General features: G+C 52.5%; 5 protein-coding genes across 5 annotated transcripts; 2 read left to right on the forward strand and 3 right to left on the reverse strand.

Moving 5' to 3' along the window:
* Window positions 1-1,220: 1,220 nt before the first annotated feature.
* Window positions 1,221-1,829, forward strand: HMPREF1120_04947 (uncharacterized protein; the record flags this gene model as incomplete). Its single annotated transcript, XM_009159096.1, has 1 exon — window positions 1,221-1,829. One exon carries the CDS (start codon window positions 1,221-1,223, stop codon window positions 1,827-1,829), a length of 609 nt encoding a protein of 202 aa, XP_009157344.1.
* Window positions 1,830-1,973: 144 nt separating this feature from the next.
* Window positions 1,974-6,123, reverse strand: HMPREF1120_04948 (DNA excision repair protein ERCC-6). Its single transcript, XM_009159097.1, has one exon. It carries the CDS (start codon window positions 6,001-6,003, stop codon window positions 2,416-2,418), a length of 3,588 nt encoding a protein of 1,195 aa, XP_009157345.1. The 5' UTR covers window positions 6,004-6,123; the 3' UTR covers window positions 1,974-2,415.
* Window positions 6,124-6,201: 78 nt separating this feature from the next.
* Window positions 6,202-8,544, forward strand: HMPREF1120_04949 (uncharacterized protein). Its single transcript, XM_009159098.1, has 2 exons — window positions 6,202-6,525; window positions 6,612-8,544. The coding sequence occupies exons 1-2, from the start codon at window positions 6,347-6,349 to the stop codon at window positions 7,210-7,212; spliced, it is 780 nt and encodes a 259-aa protein (XP_009157346.1). The 5' UTR covers window positions 6,202-6,346; the 3' UTR covers window positions 7,213-8,544.
* On the reverse strand, window positions 8,306-12,405 carry HMPREF1120_04950 (dual-specificity kinase). Its single transcript, XM_009159099.1, has 5 exons — window positions 10,253-12,405; window positions 10,125-10,203; window positions 9,729-10,076; window positions 9,127-9,677; window positions 8,306-9,074 (listed from the first exon to the last, which is right to left on the reverse strand). The coding sequence occupies exons 1-5, from the start codon at window positions 11,036-11,038 to the stop codon at window positions 8,853-8,855; spliced, it is 1,986 nt and encodes a 661-aa protein (XP_009157347.1). The 5' UTR covers window positions 11,039-12,405; the 3' UTR covers window positions 8,306-8,852.
* Window positions 12,406-12,636: 231 nt separating this feature from the next.
* Window positions 12,637-14,951, reverse strand: HMPREF1120_04951 (uncharacterized protein). The gene is made up of 2 exons (XM_009159100.1): window positions 13,605-14,951; window positions 12,637-13,557 (listed from the first exon to the last, which is right to left on the reverse strand). The coding sequence occupies exons 1-2, from the start codon at window positions 14,701-14,703 to the stop codon at window positions 12,935-12,937; spliced, it is 1,722 nt and encodes a 573-aa protein (XP_009157348.1). The 5' UTR covers window positions 14,704-14,951; the 3' UTR covers window positions 12,637-12,934.
* Window positions 14,952-15,454: the final 503 nt, after the last annotated feature.

The following is a 15,454-nucleotide window of genomic DNA, read 5'->3' on the forward strand; positions in this document are numbered from 1 at the left end:
GAGTCCCCAGACCGCGAGATTTCCAGCTGCGTCGTCTCCGCGTCTCCAGGTTTCCTCTCAACCTCGACAGGGCCACAGTACAACTACAGTATGTACATGCTGCTTACCCCTGGCGGCATTCCGGGAACATCCCGCTGCTTACATCTGCCGCTGTGACGTATCTCTCTATCACAGCTACTGTGGTTTCAAGGTGGACAGTACCTAAGGAGTCGGCCATTCTTGCGCATGAAAGGTGCATGTGCCCAGACTCAGTTGTGAGACATTCAAGCTGACCACCACCACTAACCTTTCAGCTTCCTATACCCGATGGAGTCTCCACGGACACAGCAGCAAGTCCGTGTGCGGGCTCCTCAACTGAGCTGATATACATCTGCCCTGATTAGCTCTTCAAAGAACTACCGCCGGCCGCAAGCCACTTTCTTCTGCTTCTGCGATGTCTACCTACCTTCGGACCTAGCTACGTTTTCAATGGCAGCTGCCAGAACAGATGTTGACCAATGGAGAGCAACACACAAACAGGGTGCCCAATGGCAAGCCAGTTGATATCCAGGAATAGAGGCAGACTCCTCAAACCCGGACTGAAGTTTGACGGAGGCATCTGTTCCCCTCCTTCGCTAACGAGCTAGGTATACACACCTCCGCGCATGCTTTGCAACATTTTCTTGACTTGCTTGAACGGACATGTTTCCTACCACTCAGATGTTAGCGCCAGGGCCGGTGGCTGTTGGGTTCCTTCATCTTGCTGACCCCAACGGGCAATATGTGGCAGAAGATGGTGTGACCGGGAAGGACTAGACAAAACGCCTGTCAGCTCAGATGCTACAAAAACCGCCCTCCATGCAGACAGCATGCAAGCTTTCAGCAACCCACAATGTTCAGCCGTTCGTATACGGACCCAAAGGTAGGTAGGTAGGCAGGCAGAAGCTGGCTCGCCAAAATAACCGACCCCGTCTTTCGCCCTTCCACACAACCAGAAGAGCAGCACGATCATTCGTTATAAAGCAGACTTTGCATCCTCTTCCCTCTCGATCTGATCCAAGTACTGCACTCCTCCCTCGAGCAGAAAGCCATCAGTCCTTGCGGCTATCCCCCATTACTTATCTCTTAGTTGTCATAGTCTCTCGTTGTGAAATCAAACATCTTGCTACCTACGCCTTCGAGCAAGTCAGAATACAAAAAGCCCCCCTCGATTCTACTTTACACTTTGCAAATCTACGACAATGCGTTTCTCCAACCTCTTCTCCGCCACGGCCATCGCCTTGGCCAGTATGGCCACCGCTCTGCCCTCCTCACAACATGGCAACGATAACAACGGCAACGGCAACGGCAATGGCAATGGCAACAGTGGACAATGCATTCCCTACGACACTGCTGTCCAAGTCGTCAACGCCTTCGTTTCCACATTGACCGCCTTCAACGCCGACGTGGCCACCAACCTTCTAGCTCCAGACTTCACCGACACCTCGGACTCGATCAATTTCCTGGCCGGCATCCCCTTGGGATCCGTGACATTTCCATCTCCAGCAGCATACATTGCCGGCCAGGGCGCCCAGCCTCCCATTGGTATAGACATTCTCAACATCGACGCCGTGACGTGTCAGGGAGTCATTGTGTTTCGATGGGTTGCCACCGTGGGGCTCAACGTCGACCCTGTCAAGGGTATCTCCGTGCTGTATACCGTCAAGTCTGGATCTAATGCCAATACCGTCGGTCCGAACGGGTATCAGTTGGAGACGCTGTACAGCGAGTTCAACTCGGCTGCCTGGGTTTTGGATATTGGAGGGACTTGTGCTCCTCCTGCGGCGCCGGGGCGTTTGTTCAGGCTGTGAATGATATTCAAGCCGTGAAGAACAATGGTGAAGGCGGTCGTACATCTACAGCAACATGCGCGGGGCGTGGTTGGGAGTTCAGTATGTAAGGGAATCAATGACAGTAAATTGGGTCATGATATCTACGAGAAAACGAAACGAATATTGGGAAACTTGGAAACACAAAGTAAAAGCATAGCTTCTCGTGTATCCCTATCGTATAAGGTATACCCCAATAATAAACGAGGAACCAGGTATTCTACAGTATCTTGGAAACTCTTTATGTACCTACCTTATACCTGCAAATCCAAGGACAGGAAAACCAATACCTAAACATCATATGTAGGTAGGTACCTAGCTATTTAATAACAAGGGGTATCACGGACCAGTCGTCGCACCGGCAGAATCATAAACTTCGTAACCTCATCAGTAATAAATCATTTCGCCGCCCATGCCGTCCCATAACCCCATTCTGATGGAAGCCAAACCAGGCTGCTCCGGTAACCACCAGAGGAAACAGAACGCAGGAACACCAACCAGAGTGACCCGACACGCAGACGCGCCGGGCCACAACCAAAGCATAGATAGACCCAGACAGAGAGCGCTCTCAGAGTTCGTCGTCTTCATCCTCCGAGGCCGTCACGACGTCGACGTCGTCAAGATCGACGATACCCCCGGTTGACGGCTCGGTCTTGACAACAGGAGTGGCCAAAGGTGCAGGAGCATCAGGAGCAGGCTTTGCGAAAAGGTTGTTAGTGTCAGCCTCTTCCTTCTTCACTGGATCCACGGGTGCCAGTGCTTGTGCTGAAGCAAACTTGTTCACCGGAGGAACATGTTCATTCAGGTTGGAGTATTTCGGCTCGAGTTTGACCCCATGGATTGACGAAACCTCTCCCTCCACTTTTGTCTCTCGTTTCTCGTGTTCGCGTTCACGTTCTTCAGACTTTATTTCCGCCTTCACTTTCGCTTCCGTTTTCACATCCTCATTCTCGACCAGTCCATCCAGAACATCCCGTCGATAATGATAAAACCGATCCAAACACTCTCTCCGCTCGGCTTGGGTCCAATTTTCCACAACCAGGGCAAACGACACCACATCGTCACTATAGCCGGCCCACCGAGCCATGCTGCAGAGCTGGCGTTTCATGACATCCTGCGGCGGGCGATACTTGTAGCGTATCACACTACCACCATTGGGAGTCGTGATGCCCTTTCCACTTCCAAAGCTGCTGCTGTCACCCGCACTGACTCCCTCTCGCCCGCCATGGCCATATACGTAGCCGCCCTCCACAAGCTGTGATTCGTCCTCAAAGACCTTGGACTGTTGTTCCTGCGTACCCCAGTGTGCCTTTGTGCTGGCGGCCTCTTCGGCTCGTTTGGAAAGTAATGCTTCGACCTTGGATGAGCCGATGACCTCGCTGTTTTCGTGGGTATATGAAACCCCGACAGAGGACAAAATGGCTTGAATCGGATCGGATTTCCTCACAACTTGAGGTTTTCCAGGGGGAGCAAATGGTGTTGTCTTTGATGGTCGTGGTCGAGGAGCTTCTCCTATAATCTCTGCTGCGAGCTGCGACATGGCCTCGTCGTCTTCGGTCTTGATAAGGCTGCGTGTGGTGGCAGCGGTGTCTTCTGCCTTGACTGTTGCTGCTGCTGCCCCTGCACCTGTGGTGTCCTCGGGATCAAAGTCGTGCTCGCCCAAATTTAGATCTGCAACCCTGACGCCGGCCTTCGATTCGGCTATGTTGGTCTTGTTTACAATGTCGCGCAGCACCTGGTTCTCGCCTTGAAAAGCGAAGAGATTCTGAATCCCAAAGATTTCGCCCTTTTGGTCTTTACGGTCTTGGACGCCCTGGAAATACCGCCGTTCCGATGTGGCAGTGTATCCAATGTTGGCTTGTTGCTGTTTATAGATTTGCCGAGCGTAGACAATCTCTTCCAGAGTGCCCTGACTGATCAGTCGAAACACTTCCACGTCTCGGGTCTGGCCGATTCGGTAAGCTCGATCTTGTGCTTGTAGATCGTACGCCGGGTTCCAGTGCGGATCGACCACCACCACCTTGTTGGCTGACGTGATATTGAGACCAACTCCACCGGCTCGAGTGCTGATGAGAAACACAAACTGCGTAGGGTCGGTATTGAAATCCCGCACAGCCGCATACCGGTCTTCGTAATGCATGCTCCCGTCCAAGTAATTCACGTTGAACTTTGTACTGATGAACAAATCGCGAAGCATCTTGAGTAGTCGGACACTGTGGGAGAATATGAGGACCTTGTTGTCACCTTGATCGTGCCAAAAACTCAGTAGTCTCTGTAACACACGCCACTTGCCACAGAATTCGGGATTGCCCGTGTGCAAGATGCTGTCTCTGGTTCTATAGATGGTTTGCCATTGGTCGGGTAGAGCGATCTGAAGCAGTTCCAGATCCTTCGCCTGCTTATCTGACGGGTCGGCTCCTTGTGGAATCAGCACGGCCAAGTGGTTCGATATGTGCCGGAGTACGTGCATTGCAGGCAACACCCAGTTCTGCCATCTGGTTCCGTCAGGCAGCTCCATGCGACAGCACCAGCCTGCTTTCTTCCCGCTCCCACACTCACATAACTGGCTGCTAGTCTTGATATACTGCACGACATCACTCTCCAGGAAATTCTGGTAGGCTTCGGCCTGAGTGGGCGTCAGTGGACAAAAGACCACACGGTCCGTCTTTTTCGGCAGCTGATCCTTGATCAGGGCCTTCGTGCGCCGCAGAAAGAACTGGGGCAAAAGGTTGTTGACCAGCATCTTTGCCGTTTTCCGGGCTCTCGCGAGTTGATAGTTCGATGCGTCATGGCTCTGGCCGAGCTTGAGTGGCTCACATATCGTGGTTTTCCAGGTCGACACGGGACCAAACCGGCCGGGATTGGTCCAGTTGAGGAGCGTCCACAGCTCTTCATACTTGTTCTGGATGGCCGTCCCCGTCAGCCCTATGCGACAGAGAGCATTGACTTCATTCATGGCTTTTGTGATGCCAGAGTTGCGATCTTTGATTTGGTGGCATTCGTCCGCAACCACACAATCCCATTTGACCATGTTGATCTCACTGCGGTTGGCTCGGTAAGTATGGTATGTTGTAATCATGACTTCTAGCATCCCTGCCTGAGCTGTGAGAAAGACCTCATGTCGACTGGATGCATTTCCATGATAGATGTCCACCTGCCACCAGCCCCAACGCTCAAGTTCATCCCTCCAGTTATTCATCAAAGTTCCGGGGCAAATGATCAGAGTGCGTGGGTATTCCCGGTTTGCACGTCGCATTTTCCTCATTCTCTTGCTGTCGCGCTCGTCGCCGGTCTTGCCGTATGCCGCCGTGAGGAATGCCACCACCTGAACAGTCTTGCCCAAGCCCATGTCGTCTCCGAGGATGCCTCCTTTCTGATACACGAACAGTTCGTGTAGGAAGGCCACGCCCTTAACCTGGTAATCTCGGAGAAACCGCGCAATGGAAGCAGGGATCAAGCCGAGCGAATATGGCAACTCGATGTCCTTCTTCTCCCTAACTGCGCTTTCGTCTGAGAAATTCGGGCGTTCTTCCAAATCTTGCAGGTGTTCGTCGTCCGAGAAGAAGACCTCATCATAATTAGGCGGCAATTGTAAACCACCAGCCTTCAACTTTTGGGCACGCTCATCGAACCGTTTCCTTCGAGCCTGAACATAGTCTGGGGTCGTCCACTCCATGAGGTCCTCGTCCGGATCCGATTCGCCGTACTCTCTGACCTTCCTCCGCTTTCTCGGTGCCTGTCGTCCAACGCCGGTGCTGGTACCGCCTGTCCGCGCCTTGGACGGAGCATCATGTTCCCTCGCAATGGCCCTGATCTTGCGGGCAGATTTCATAGCACGCTTTTTCGCCTCCGCTGCCTTCTGCTTGGCTTTTTGATCTTCCTCCCATGCATAGTTCAGTTCGTCGTCGGTATCCAACTCTACGCGATGGGAGGCGGTCGCGGGAGGGCTGCGCCGCTTCTTCGAGTTTGAGGCGGTACTTAGCACTGTGATCGACGCATCCGTATCTTCTGCCTCAGTTGCGGTCGCAGAGATTATCTCAGTCTTGTCTGCCGTTCTTCTATCTGTCGGACTCGATACGATCTTCGATGGATTGTGGCTTTCCAGTTTGATCCGCGGCTGATCCAGATCATCTTCCTCGCTGTCGGTGAACACCATAGTGACAGCCTTGCCAGCGAGGTGCACCGGCCGCGATCACAATCCACCGGGATGAGAAGGTTGGTCGGCGACGTACACACACGTTGGAGTGTATTGTTGATGATGGCTGCGGAATCGCGCCTCTAATAACCGCGGGGCAAATATTTGGTCGCGAAGTGACGCAGCCGCGTCTAATTAATTGTAACACGAAAATTCCGCCCGAGCACGGGAACAAAATCCATTGAACTGCCCTCACTTCACCATTGAAGATTACTTTGGAATCTACATCTCCACTGACTTGACGCCTGATGACTCGCTAATCCAGGTTCTGTACGTGCTTCTCGGGCACTCGATCTTGTCCAAAATGCCTCTCGACACTATATCGACGTATGCGCAAACGCTTCTTCGACAAGATGGCCGAAGATGGAACGAACTGCGGCGCATCACTGCTTCGATCTCGACACAGCCCTCCAGCGATGGTAGCAGTCTGCTCACGATGGGCAACACCATGGTCCTATGCACAGTGACTGGTCCAAGAGAGGGGTATGTATACGGCTAACGAGATGGGTTGCTCTTCCAGGGACTGACCCAACCACTGCTTTGAGTTCCCTTGCTAACTGCAGCATCAGCCGTGGTCAACGAGACAATACGAATGCCACGGTCGAGACCGAAATCAATGTGGCACCGTTTGCGCAGATGGACCGTCGCCGACGCATAAAAAACGACAAGCGCATCCAAGAGCTGCAAAGCACAGTCTCCAGCGCCTTCCAGAGCCATCTTTTCACACATCTCTATCCTCGGTCGACCATATCGATATCGCTCCATGTGCTTAGTTTGGACGGGGCGCTGCTGGCGGCGTGTCTGAATGCGGCGAGTCTGGCGCTTGTGGACGCTGGTATCCCCATGCCCTCGATCCTAGCAGCCATCTCTAGTGGAAGTGTCACTCCTGCGGACGACTCGTCGGTGCGACCAGAGCCCATTCTCGATCTCAACACTGCCGAAGAGCAAGAATTGCCGTTTCTGTCCATCGCAACGGTCACGGGCCAACCTCCTGGCGCGGAAGACAAAGTCTCGGTCCTGATGATGGAATCGCGTTGCCAGATCGGTGGTCCAAATAGCAAACTGGAGAGCATGATGGTCACGGGCGTCGATGGGTGCAAGCAGGTCCGCAGAACAATGGAAGAAGTCATCAGAAAACATGGAGCCAAAGTCATGCAAAGCAGGAAATAGGTCAAGGATATGGACACAAAGACGGCAATTCGTGATGCTCTCACTGGCAGAACCGATTGGGCTTTGACTGGACCCAACTCCACGACACCACACCAGTTGACGAAGGTTCAGGAAGAAGGATCAATGAGCTGAAGTCATGTCGACACTTAGGGCGGCCAGTTCAGCAGAAGAAGAAGAGAACAAACCTGCTGACGGCAGAGTGAGCTCCTGAACTTAATCGCGACAAAGTTGGCCCGTCAAGCCTGCTGCCATCTGATCTTATCGGCATCACTACCAGAGCCAGCGTCCTCGAGGTTGACACGGCAATTTCCTGGACCAGGCACCAGCGCCGACACGAGTATGAACGACCTACAGCCTGCGACTGCGCCTCCAGTCCAACTCCAGCAGTACAATCGATCCAACTGATTCTCGAATCGAGGGGGAAAACTACCCCCATCCTCATCATCAAGGATATACCCAAGGACACTACTACCCATCTTCATCGTCATCCCATGCGCCATTCGCCATCGAGTCCATACCTACGACTCCCTACACGACCAAAAAGACAAATATGGTCCCACTAGTGCTATCCCTTTGACTGGCTGGCTGGCTTGGTTGACGCTGGTCCCGTTAATTTCTCTTTTACCTACCTACCCACAGTACCTTCGAATCTCCTGTATCCTCATGGCCGGATTGAGACCTACTCTTACAAAAGTCACCATATTACGTGGCAATCAAACCATGGTAAGAGAATGCCTCTTTTTGCCAGGGCTTGTATTGTACAGAGGGTTCATTAGGCGAAGCTTTATCTTTATCCTAGTCCAATGGTAAAACCACTGGCAGGGTCGATCGACCCGATCGATGGAATATCAGGGTCTGAATTCTACTTCGGAAATAGTGGCCATGGAGACATTCGATTCCCGTTGTAGGAATTAGTGATGCCTCTGGCATGTTCAGTACCAATGACTACGGGCGGAGGGCCCTTAACACGGGGAAATGGATGTCCCTGATGAGCCGGTTGCAGCAGCAACAGTAGCCCTGCAAGCACATTTGGCGCAAACAACGACGCGCAGAGTGACTAGCGCAGAATGGAGACAGATCCCAAAAAAAAAAATACTGGATCATGTTCGATTCTATGCTCCATACTTCTGTGTCTGTGTTTTCGACTAATGGTAAAAGTAGTACGACCCCTTCCAGCCTCTTCTTTGGCTCTTCCTCAGCGGAGCCCCACGGTAGACTTGTCCAGACGGAGTTGCGAGCATGCTGGTTGCAGTCAGGACTTCAACACCGACTCTGGGCCGTGGGAGTGATCAACACCCTGTCCTGACGCAGCGCCGCCCACTTCGAATCGTTCATACCCGTTTACCTCGGAACCCTTAGAGCGAGCCTTCATCGTAACCACTATCCTTATCCTCCACAAACCATCTGCCATCAGGAGAATGGACAGATGATTGTGGTACCTCGTCATATTTCCAAGGACCGTGCGCGCACACGCCTCTTACGTTTGGAGGACTGGCAAGCCGTTCCAAATCAATCGTTGCACTCATAAGTCGCTCGAAGGAAGTTCGCTATCAGCGATGCAAGAAGCGGTTGCCGTGTACTATGATCGTGAATGTCGTTCGGAATATTGGTATGAGCCCTCGCAATTGCATGTAATCCGATCACACCCGTGGCCGCTTAGCATCCGGTCCCACACCAGTCGCGTTGGCACGTTCCTCCCGTATCCGTATAGCCTCGGTACCATCATCCACCAGTGTTTCCTTGAACCACGGATGTTTCAATGCTTCTTTGGCTGTTATTCTTTGCTTTGGGTCGTACACGAAGATCTTGCGCAACAAGTCGAGCAGTTGCCGGTTGAAAGATGTGTTGGCCGGAATGAATTCCTGGACTTTAGTCAGTGCCACGCAAAGAATGAAGATAGATCAAAAAACTTACATGGAGGTGTTTCATGGCCTTAACGTACTTACGCGAGGCCTTGGACGTTTCACTGTTGGGATAATCCAACTTGCCGCGGTTGAAAAACTTGGCAGCAGGGTTTGCGTTGGCACCGCGTCCCCCGGAACAAACGGCCCTGACCAGCTTTGCGTCAATTTTCCCGTTGCAGACAGCTTCCATCATGGCCAGGTGTTCGAGGTTGTCGTGCGTCTGGAAGAGGGCATCTCCCGTAAAGAATTCCACAATAATGCACCCTATGCTCCAAATATCGCAGGGAAAACTCCATCCGAGTTGCAGTATGATCTCAGGGGCTCTGTAATGCCTAGTCGAGACCACTGACGAGTGATATTCGTCGTCGAAAGTGGCAGAGCCAAAGTCGATGAGTCGGATTTCGCTATCAAGAAGGACGCGTCTTTGTCGAGCCGTCCTGGCCGTCGTGTGAGATGATGATGGGATTGTTCGGTTGTAAGTAAAGGTTTGATAGGCGTTGTGCACCAAGAGGATATTCTCGGGCTTGAGATCAGTGTGAATCAGATTCAAGTCGTGAAGGACTGGAAAGTGGTCAGTATAAGGGCGCGACACTCACGGAAAAAACAACTTACAAGCCACGCTAGTGAACAGCTGCCGGGCAAAGCTTTGGATTTGAGAACTTGGGAAAGGCACGAAACCATTTCCTTTGAGGAAGTCAAAAACACTTTGGCCAAGCAGGTCCGTCACTATGCAAATGTGGTTCCGAAAATCAAATGAATCCCGCAGGTGGATGCACTTATTTCGGTTGTCTTTGTCGTTCAGAGCAAGCGTGGAGAGAACACGCAATTCAATGCGAGATGCGTCGCGATATTTCTGGACAGACCTGATGATTTTGACAGCACATTTCGTCTTCTTTCTCTTGTCGTAGGCTTCGACAACTTTGCCAAAAGTTCCCTGGCCAAGGAGTCTGACGATATCATCTGTACAAAGTTAGCACAAGCCAAAATATTTGTCGCCGAAGTCCTTACATCTATCTGTCAGTGGAGTGTGCGGTGTGACGATATAATGACCGTCGTCATCGTCCACTTTTTGGTGCTTGTGCAGAGTCTAAAGCTTGTTAGCCAGTGAAGAGAAGAATAGCCATTGGTAAACCTACATCACGAATCACAGGGACATGGACATCCGCGGCCTTTCGCAAGGGTTTGGAGGGCGGAACATAGTCTGCATAGGCATCCGCGGTTTCCTGTTGTTTTCGTTTGGCTTGTGCTCTTGTCTCCTTTGCCGGTTGCACCCTCTTTCGTTTTTGGCCCACTCTGACATCTTCATAACTGTGGCTTGCAGGGTTACTGGCATAGGACTCGAGCGATGTGGGAGCCGTCACAGTTTGAATAGAAGTGGTCCTATCCCCAGAATGATAAGAGGCCGACGATGACGAAGCACCAAATTTTGTCGGGTGTGTGGAATACGCCGGGCTATCTGTGTATTCGATTTCATAGCCTTGGTCAACTTTTCTCTTCCTACCGGCGTTCGATGGATATGCCGATGTTTCGGGATGCGGATTGGGTCTGGCGTTGTCGGTTCCAGATTGAGGTTCTGGGGAATCGTCGTCGATAACAATAATCTCTTTCGGAATGCCGTTCTTGTAAAATTCATTCCAGTTTGGCTGTCGTCGTTGGTTGTCCGGGAGGGTTGAGGCCGATTGAGAAGGAGCCATGGACGAGACGTTGGAGGGCGGTCTGTACGAGCCCGGGGACTGCTGAGGTTGGGGATATTGAGCGGTAGCCGGATAGGAATGGTAAGAAGTGGTCAACCGTTGCGGTGCAGGCATTGCATTTGTTGCGGGGTACGTCCGTGTCGACGGCGAATATGGATTCTGATGGCCATAACCGTATTGTGAATGATGTGCTGGTATGGTGGTGGTCGCTATCGAAGGTGTAGACATTTTGTCCCCAGAGAAACCCTGATTGTGGAGAACGAGGTCCAACTACGTGGATCGTCGCCGAAGGCCGGCCGCATGCGAGAGCGTGCAGGGGTTCCTTTTCGTGGCGGTTTGGCAGCGAGATAGGTGGTGTGAAGGTCGGATTCGTTGCAGAGCAAGACAGAGGAGGAGTTGAAGAACTGCTGCGACGGCGGAAAAGCGTGTGGTGGCAGTTGAGGTGGTGCGTGTCGCGGAGGAGACTCGAGGTGCGTGAAAATGTGGAACGCCAAACCTGACGAGGTCGACGCCTCTTACAGACGCAGGTTCTCAATCATGATTCGTGTTGCCAGGCTCGTAGGGCTGTGGGCGAAGAGGCAGAGGGTTTGAACTCTAAGAAAGATAGATCTGGTACAGCCAGCGAGCAGTCGAGAGTGAGAAACAACAACGGATGATGCGATGTTGGTTGATGGCAAGGTTTGAGTGCGGCGCAGTTTGGGAGCAGCTGTCGTGGTGGTGGTAGTGAATGCCGCAGTAGTAGTGTAGGTAGTGTCAGTGTCGTGCTTGAGACGGGAGGGTTCACTTTCCAGGCGGCGCACTCACTGGCACACTTCTTCAGGCTCGGCTTTACTGCTACACTGCAACTACCAGCAATAGAGATACTGCAGTGCTTTTTCTGTATTTACGCTGTACTACTGGAGAATCTTCGCTAAACCGTCGAATAACAACATCATCCTGGAGCAACCCGTTACCACAACACGCGAAACTTACGTTATCCCCCGTTCTAATGACTTCGGCGAATCTTCTGTTGACCGCCGTCACTGGCGGCATTACGACATTGAGGGTGACTTTGTTCCACCTGCAGTGACGGAGAAACGATCAGGTACCTAGGTGCCCTTTACTAATAAAATCACCTTCCGTGCTGATGATTTCTTTTCAAGTCCTCCCTCCCTCGCCTGCGTCAGGCCCGTGACTATTCTGCTTCCTCGCCCAAACCTCCAAGTTTGGCTCGGGCACCTCCACCGGCTAAAATGTTTCGTCAGTGCCTCAACAAGCACCCAAAGGAGCACACGCTCCTCCTCCTCCTCTCTTGCGGACAATCCGCCTAGGCTGCCCCTAAGCAAAAGTGGCGTCGGTTCGGTGGTCTTTTATCCTCGAATCGTCAAGCCCAACCATGTCACGGTCCTTCCAGTCCCTGCGAGTCGACGCTCACCCTTCTGATGTGCCTCTGTTGTCTGTGTCCTCGTAACTTGCGCCCGATAGGCGCCATCACTTGCCACAATGCTTCTACCGCATCGCTACCACACCAATCCTGGTGTTGACGGCATCTCAACCGCTCGAGAGCGCCCAAGCCAAGAACCAGTCCTAGGGAGGGCTCAAAACGGACATACAAGTCAATACAGTAGGTTTGGTGATTGTACACTAAGGTGATAAGTTGTGGCATTGTTCGCATTGGCGGCACTCCGCCACCCGCACCCGCCGGGCTCACAGTTTTGTGGTCAGAATGTGGACAGCACAGAAGGCCTGATCGTGAAGCGGCACGAGAGACACTTCTGCATCAGCCCCTTCTGTAACAGGCAGTCTTTGCCCAAGCCGTCAACTCAGGACTACACATGGCAACTAGGTGCATGGATAGAAAGGTCTTTGAACTCTATGTAGCCCAGTAGTGGATCTGCTCAGCCTGACCTCTGTGTACAAGCTGGCTACTACCGGAGTAGTTGCCATATCTTCCTCGGATTGCCATTTGCTAACTTCAAGGTTGTCAGCGGGTCGGAACAGGTTCACATGGGAAGAACTGTCGTTTTGTGGCCTATTTATTTTACAAAATCCATGCTGTCGCCCATGCAACAAAGATGCTCCCGGCCCTAGACCCATCCCTCCAGTGACCGACCATATCTAGAAATGCCAGTGCAGATGCAACAATCAGCTTCGTGGCAGGCTAGTGCCTCGCACATAGGATTTTGGGGCTCTTCCGTCGCTTTCCAGCACAAGCAATACATCTCGGGCCTGGATTTTGGCATCTTTGGCCTCGTCCCACTGACCCAAGTGTTTCTCCTTCGACGCTGCCCGTCCCCGATCTGGAGTTGGAGTGCCCACGACTGATGTTGAACCTGATCCCAGAGGCCTTCCGGGCGTCGTGGCTGGACTTGCTGCTCCTCCCTTGCCGGCATTCATCCAGTCATAGGTCCTCGCCTTTTTGCCTCCAAACCGGCTTCCCAGCATACTAGACACGGCCATCCGGGCTGCTTCGTTGGCGGACTTGTGTTGCTGCTGTTCCGTAAATTTCGACTCGGCGAGTTTCCTCTCTTTCTTTGTTGTCTTCTTGTCCGACTCCAGGGCGGCGGCCAGGGCGGCGTCCGGCGTTGCTTCGCCCGTAGATGTGCCCTCAGCCTGCGCAGTTGCTCGTCGTTTCTGTCGTTTCTGTCGTCGCATGTCTTCAGTACTCCGTTCCGATTGAGACGTCTTGTCCAAGACTGCAACAAGGCGTGGAGGACCTCCATCCGCCGAAGCCACTTCAACGTTCAAGTTTGCTTCGGAGTATGTACCTGGAAGAGATTAGTACAGAATGACACGAAGAAATGAGAGCACTCACGCTTCAAGCTGGACCTGCCCACAGGACTGGACGCTCCTTCAGGCACGTCCGTGGCCGATTTGACCGGAACAGCAATGTCCTGCCATTCTTCTGGCACTTTTCCTTTGGAATGGAGTTGCCGTTCCAGCGCCAGTCTCGAAGCTGCGCTGACCAAACCAGTCATGCGCGCCTTTGTAGCCAAGCTGATGACTTTCATGATATCCGATAGCCGTTCACCCTTCTGGCCCGTATCCAGGATGGCTTGGCCCTTATCAATGATCCGCGAAGCCCCCTCTAAACCGTTGACCCGTACAGTAGGTGGCGGGGCATGTTTCTGCGTATTCACCAACACTCCTGATTGCGGATCAATCAAATGCTCAGTTATACTGATGTTCCGGATCCTCTCGTTCAACGCGCCGCCCAGCAAAAACAGATCCCACAGAGGGTGCTGGCTATGCCTAGCTGCCTCCCAGTCTGCACGTGCCTCCTCTCTTCGCTTTAGTTCCTCCGCTGTCGGCTGATATTGCTGAGATGAATCCTGACCTCCGCTCGATTCTGGCTTTGATGCTGAGGCCGCCCCGTTGGAAGCCGCTTGAGAAAAGGAATTTGACTGATAATCAAACGTTCCCGGTTGTTGCCGCGCAGATGGTTTCGGCACAGCACCACCTAAATAGTCCGGCCTGACAAGCATCCTGGCTTCCTCTTCAATATTAATTCCAGTTCCTGATAAGATGTCTTCGTAGTTCCGATCTTCGGCTTTGTCGGTCGGTCGCTGTGGAGGTGGCATGAGACCGCTCCGTGGAGCAGGAGTTGTAGGACCATTCATCTGCGCGTTCGCGCCTGGGGTTGGCGGCTGCGTGACTGGCGTAGAAGGATAGCTCTGAGACGGGAAAGGAGAATGAACCTCGGGAGAAAGTTTCGGTCTTTTCGCAGCTGGTGGTTGAGTATACTGTTGAGGCGAGAACGGTTGAGGTGAGGATGCGGAATAGTTCATGGCTATCGGCGGGGACTGAGGTCCAAGTGAGGTAGGTCGGCCATTCGGCGCGGCAAAATCACGCTGAAAGGAGCCTTGAGATTGAGGAAGCGGTGGCCGCGCAGGCGGCGGCTGTGACTGAGCCATGGCAATCGAGGCGGTGGTGGTGTTAAATGGTGTATGAAGCAAGATTCCGTCCGATCGTTTGTCTTGCTTCAAGTTCCTGCTTGATGAGTGAGCGTATTGCGACGCTCAGCTCCCTTCTCGTCCCTAGCATTCCTGAACGCGACTTCGCTCCATGTGAGTGAGTAAGGGATATGAGAGATGGGAGATGCTGAACTACTGCTACAGCATCGTTGGTGGTAGACGTGATGGGTCACGGCTTTGGTTTGTAAAGCGCAGGGCAGCCTGCCGTTTACAGAGTACAATACTATTACTGTGTTGAGCGAGTGACACGTGACCACAATACCCAGGTAGTTATTCAAGTTGGTTTAGCTGCCCCAGGCTGAATAGTATAATCCCTAGCCCTGCGGTTAGTCCTTGGAAATCTAGGCGCTAGTAGTTTTAGTGGCTACTAGTAACAGCAGAACAATCTACAACTTGAACTTGAACTACTGCCTTTGTTCCTGCGACTCTTGAACACACGAATTCCATTCAACAACCATATTCAAACACCAGCATTCTTCTTGCATCATTGATCCACCTTCCTTGGCCTATCGTCTCATTGAGCTTTGGGTGATTTGATGTGCTCGTCTTGCAGCACGATTCATGCTACGCTCAGCCGTGACACACTAACCAAGTAGTGACAACTCTCGCACCCCCAGTCCCCGTCTCCTTGCCCGACCAAGCGCATATCGATGCTTAAGACCTCTTGAGATCGTCCTCGGCAGCCACCGTC

This window comes from Exophiala dermatitidis, assembly GCF_000230625.1.
Source record: "Exophiala dermatitidis NIH/UT8656 unplaced genomic scaffold supercont1.4, whole genome shotgun sequence".
NCBI lineage: Eukaryota > Fungi > Ascomycota > Eurotiomycetes > Chaetothyriales > Herpotrichiellaceae > Exophiala > Exophiala dermatitidis.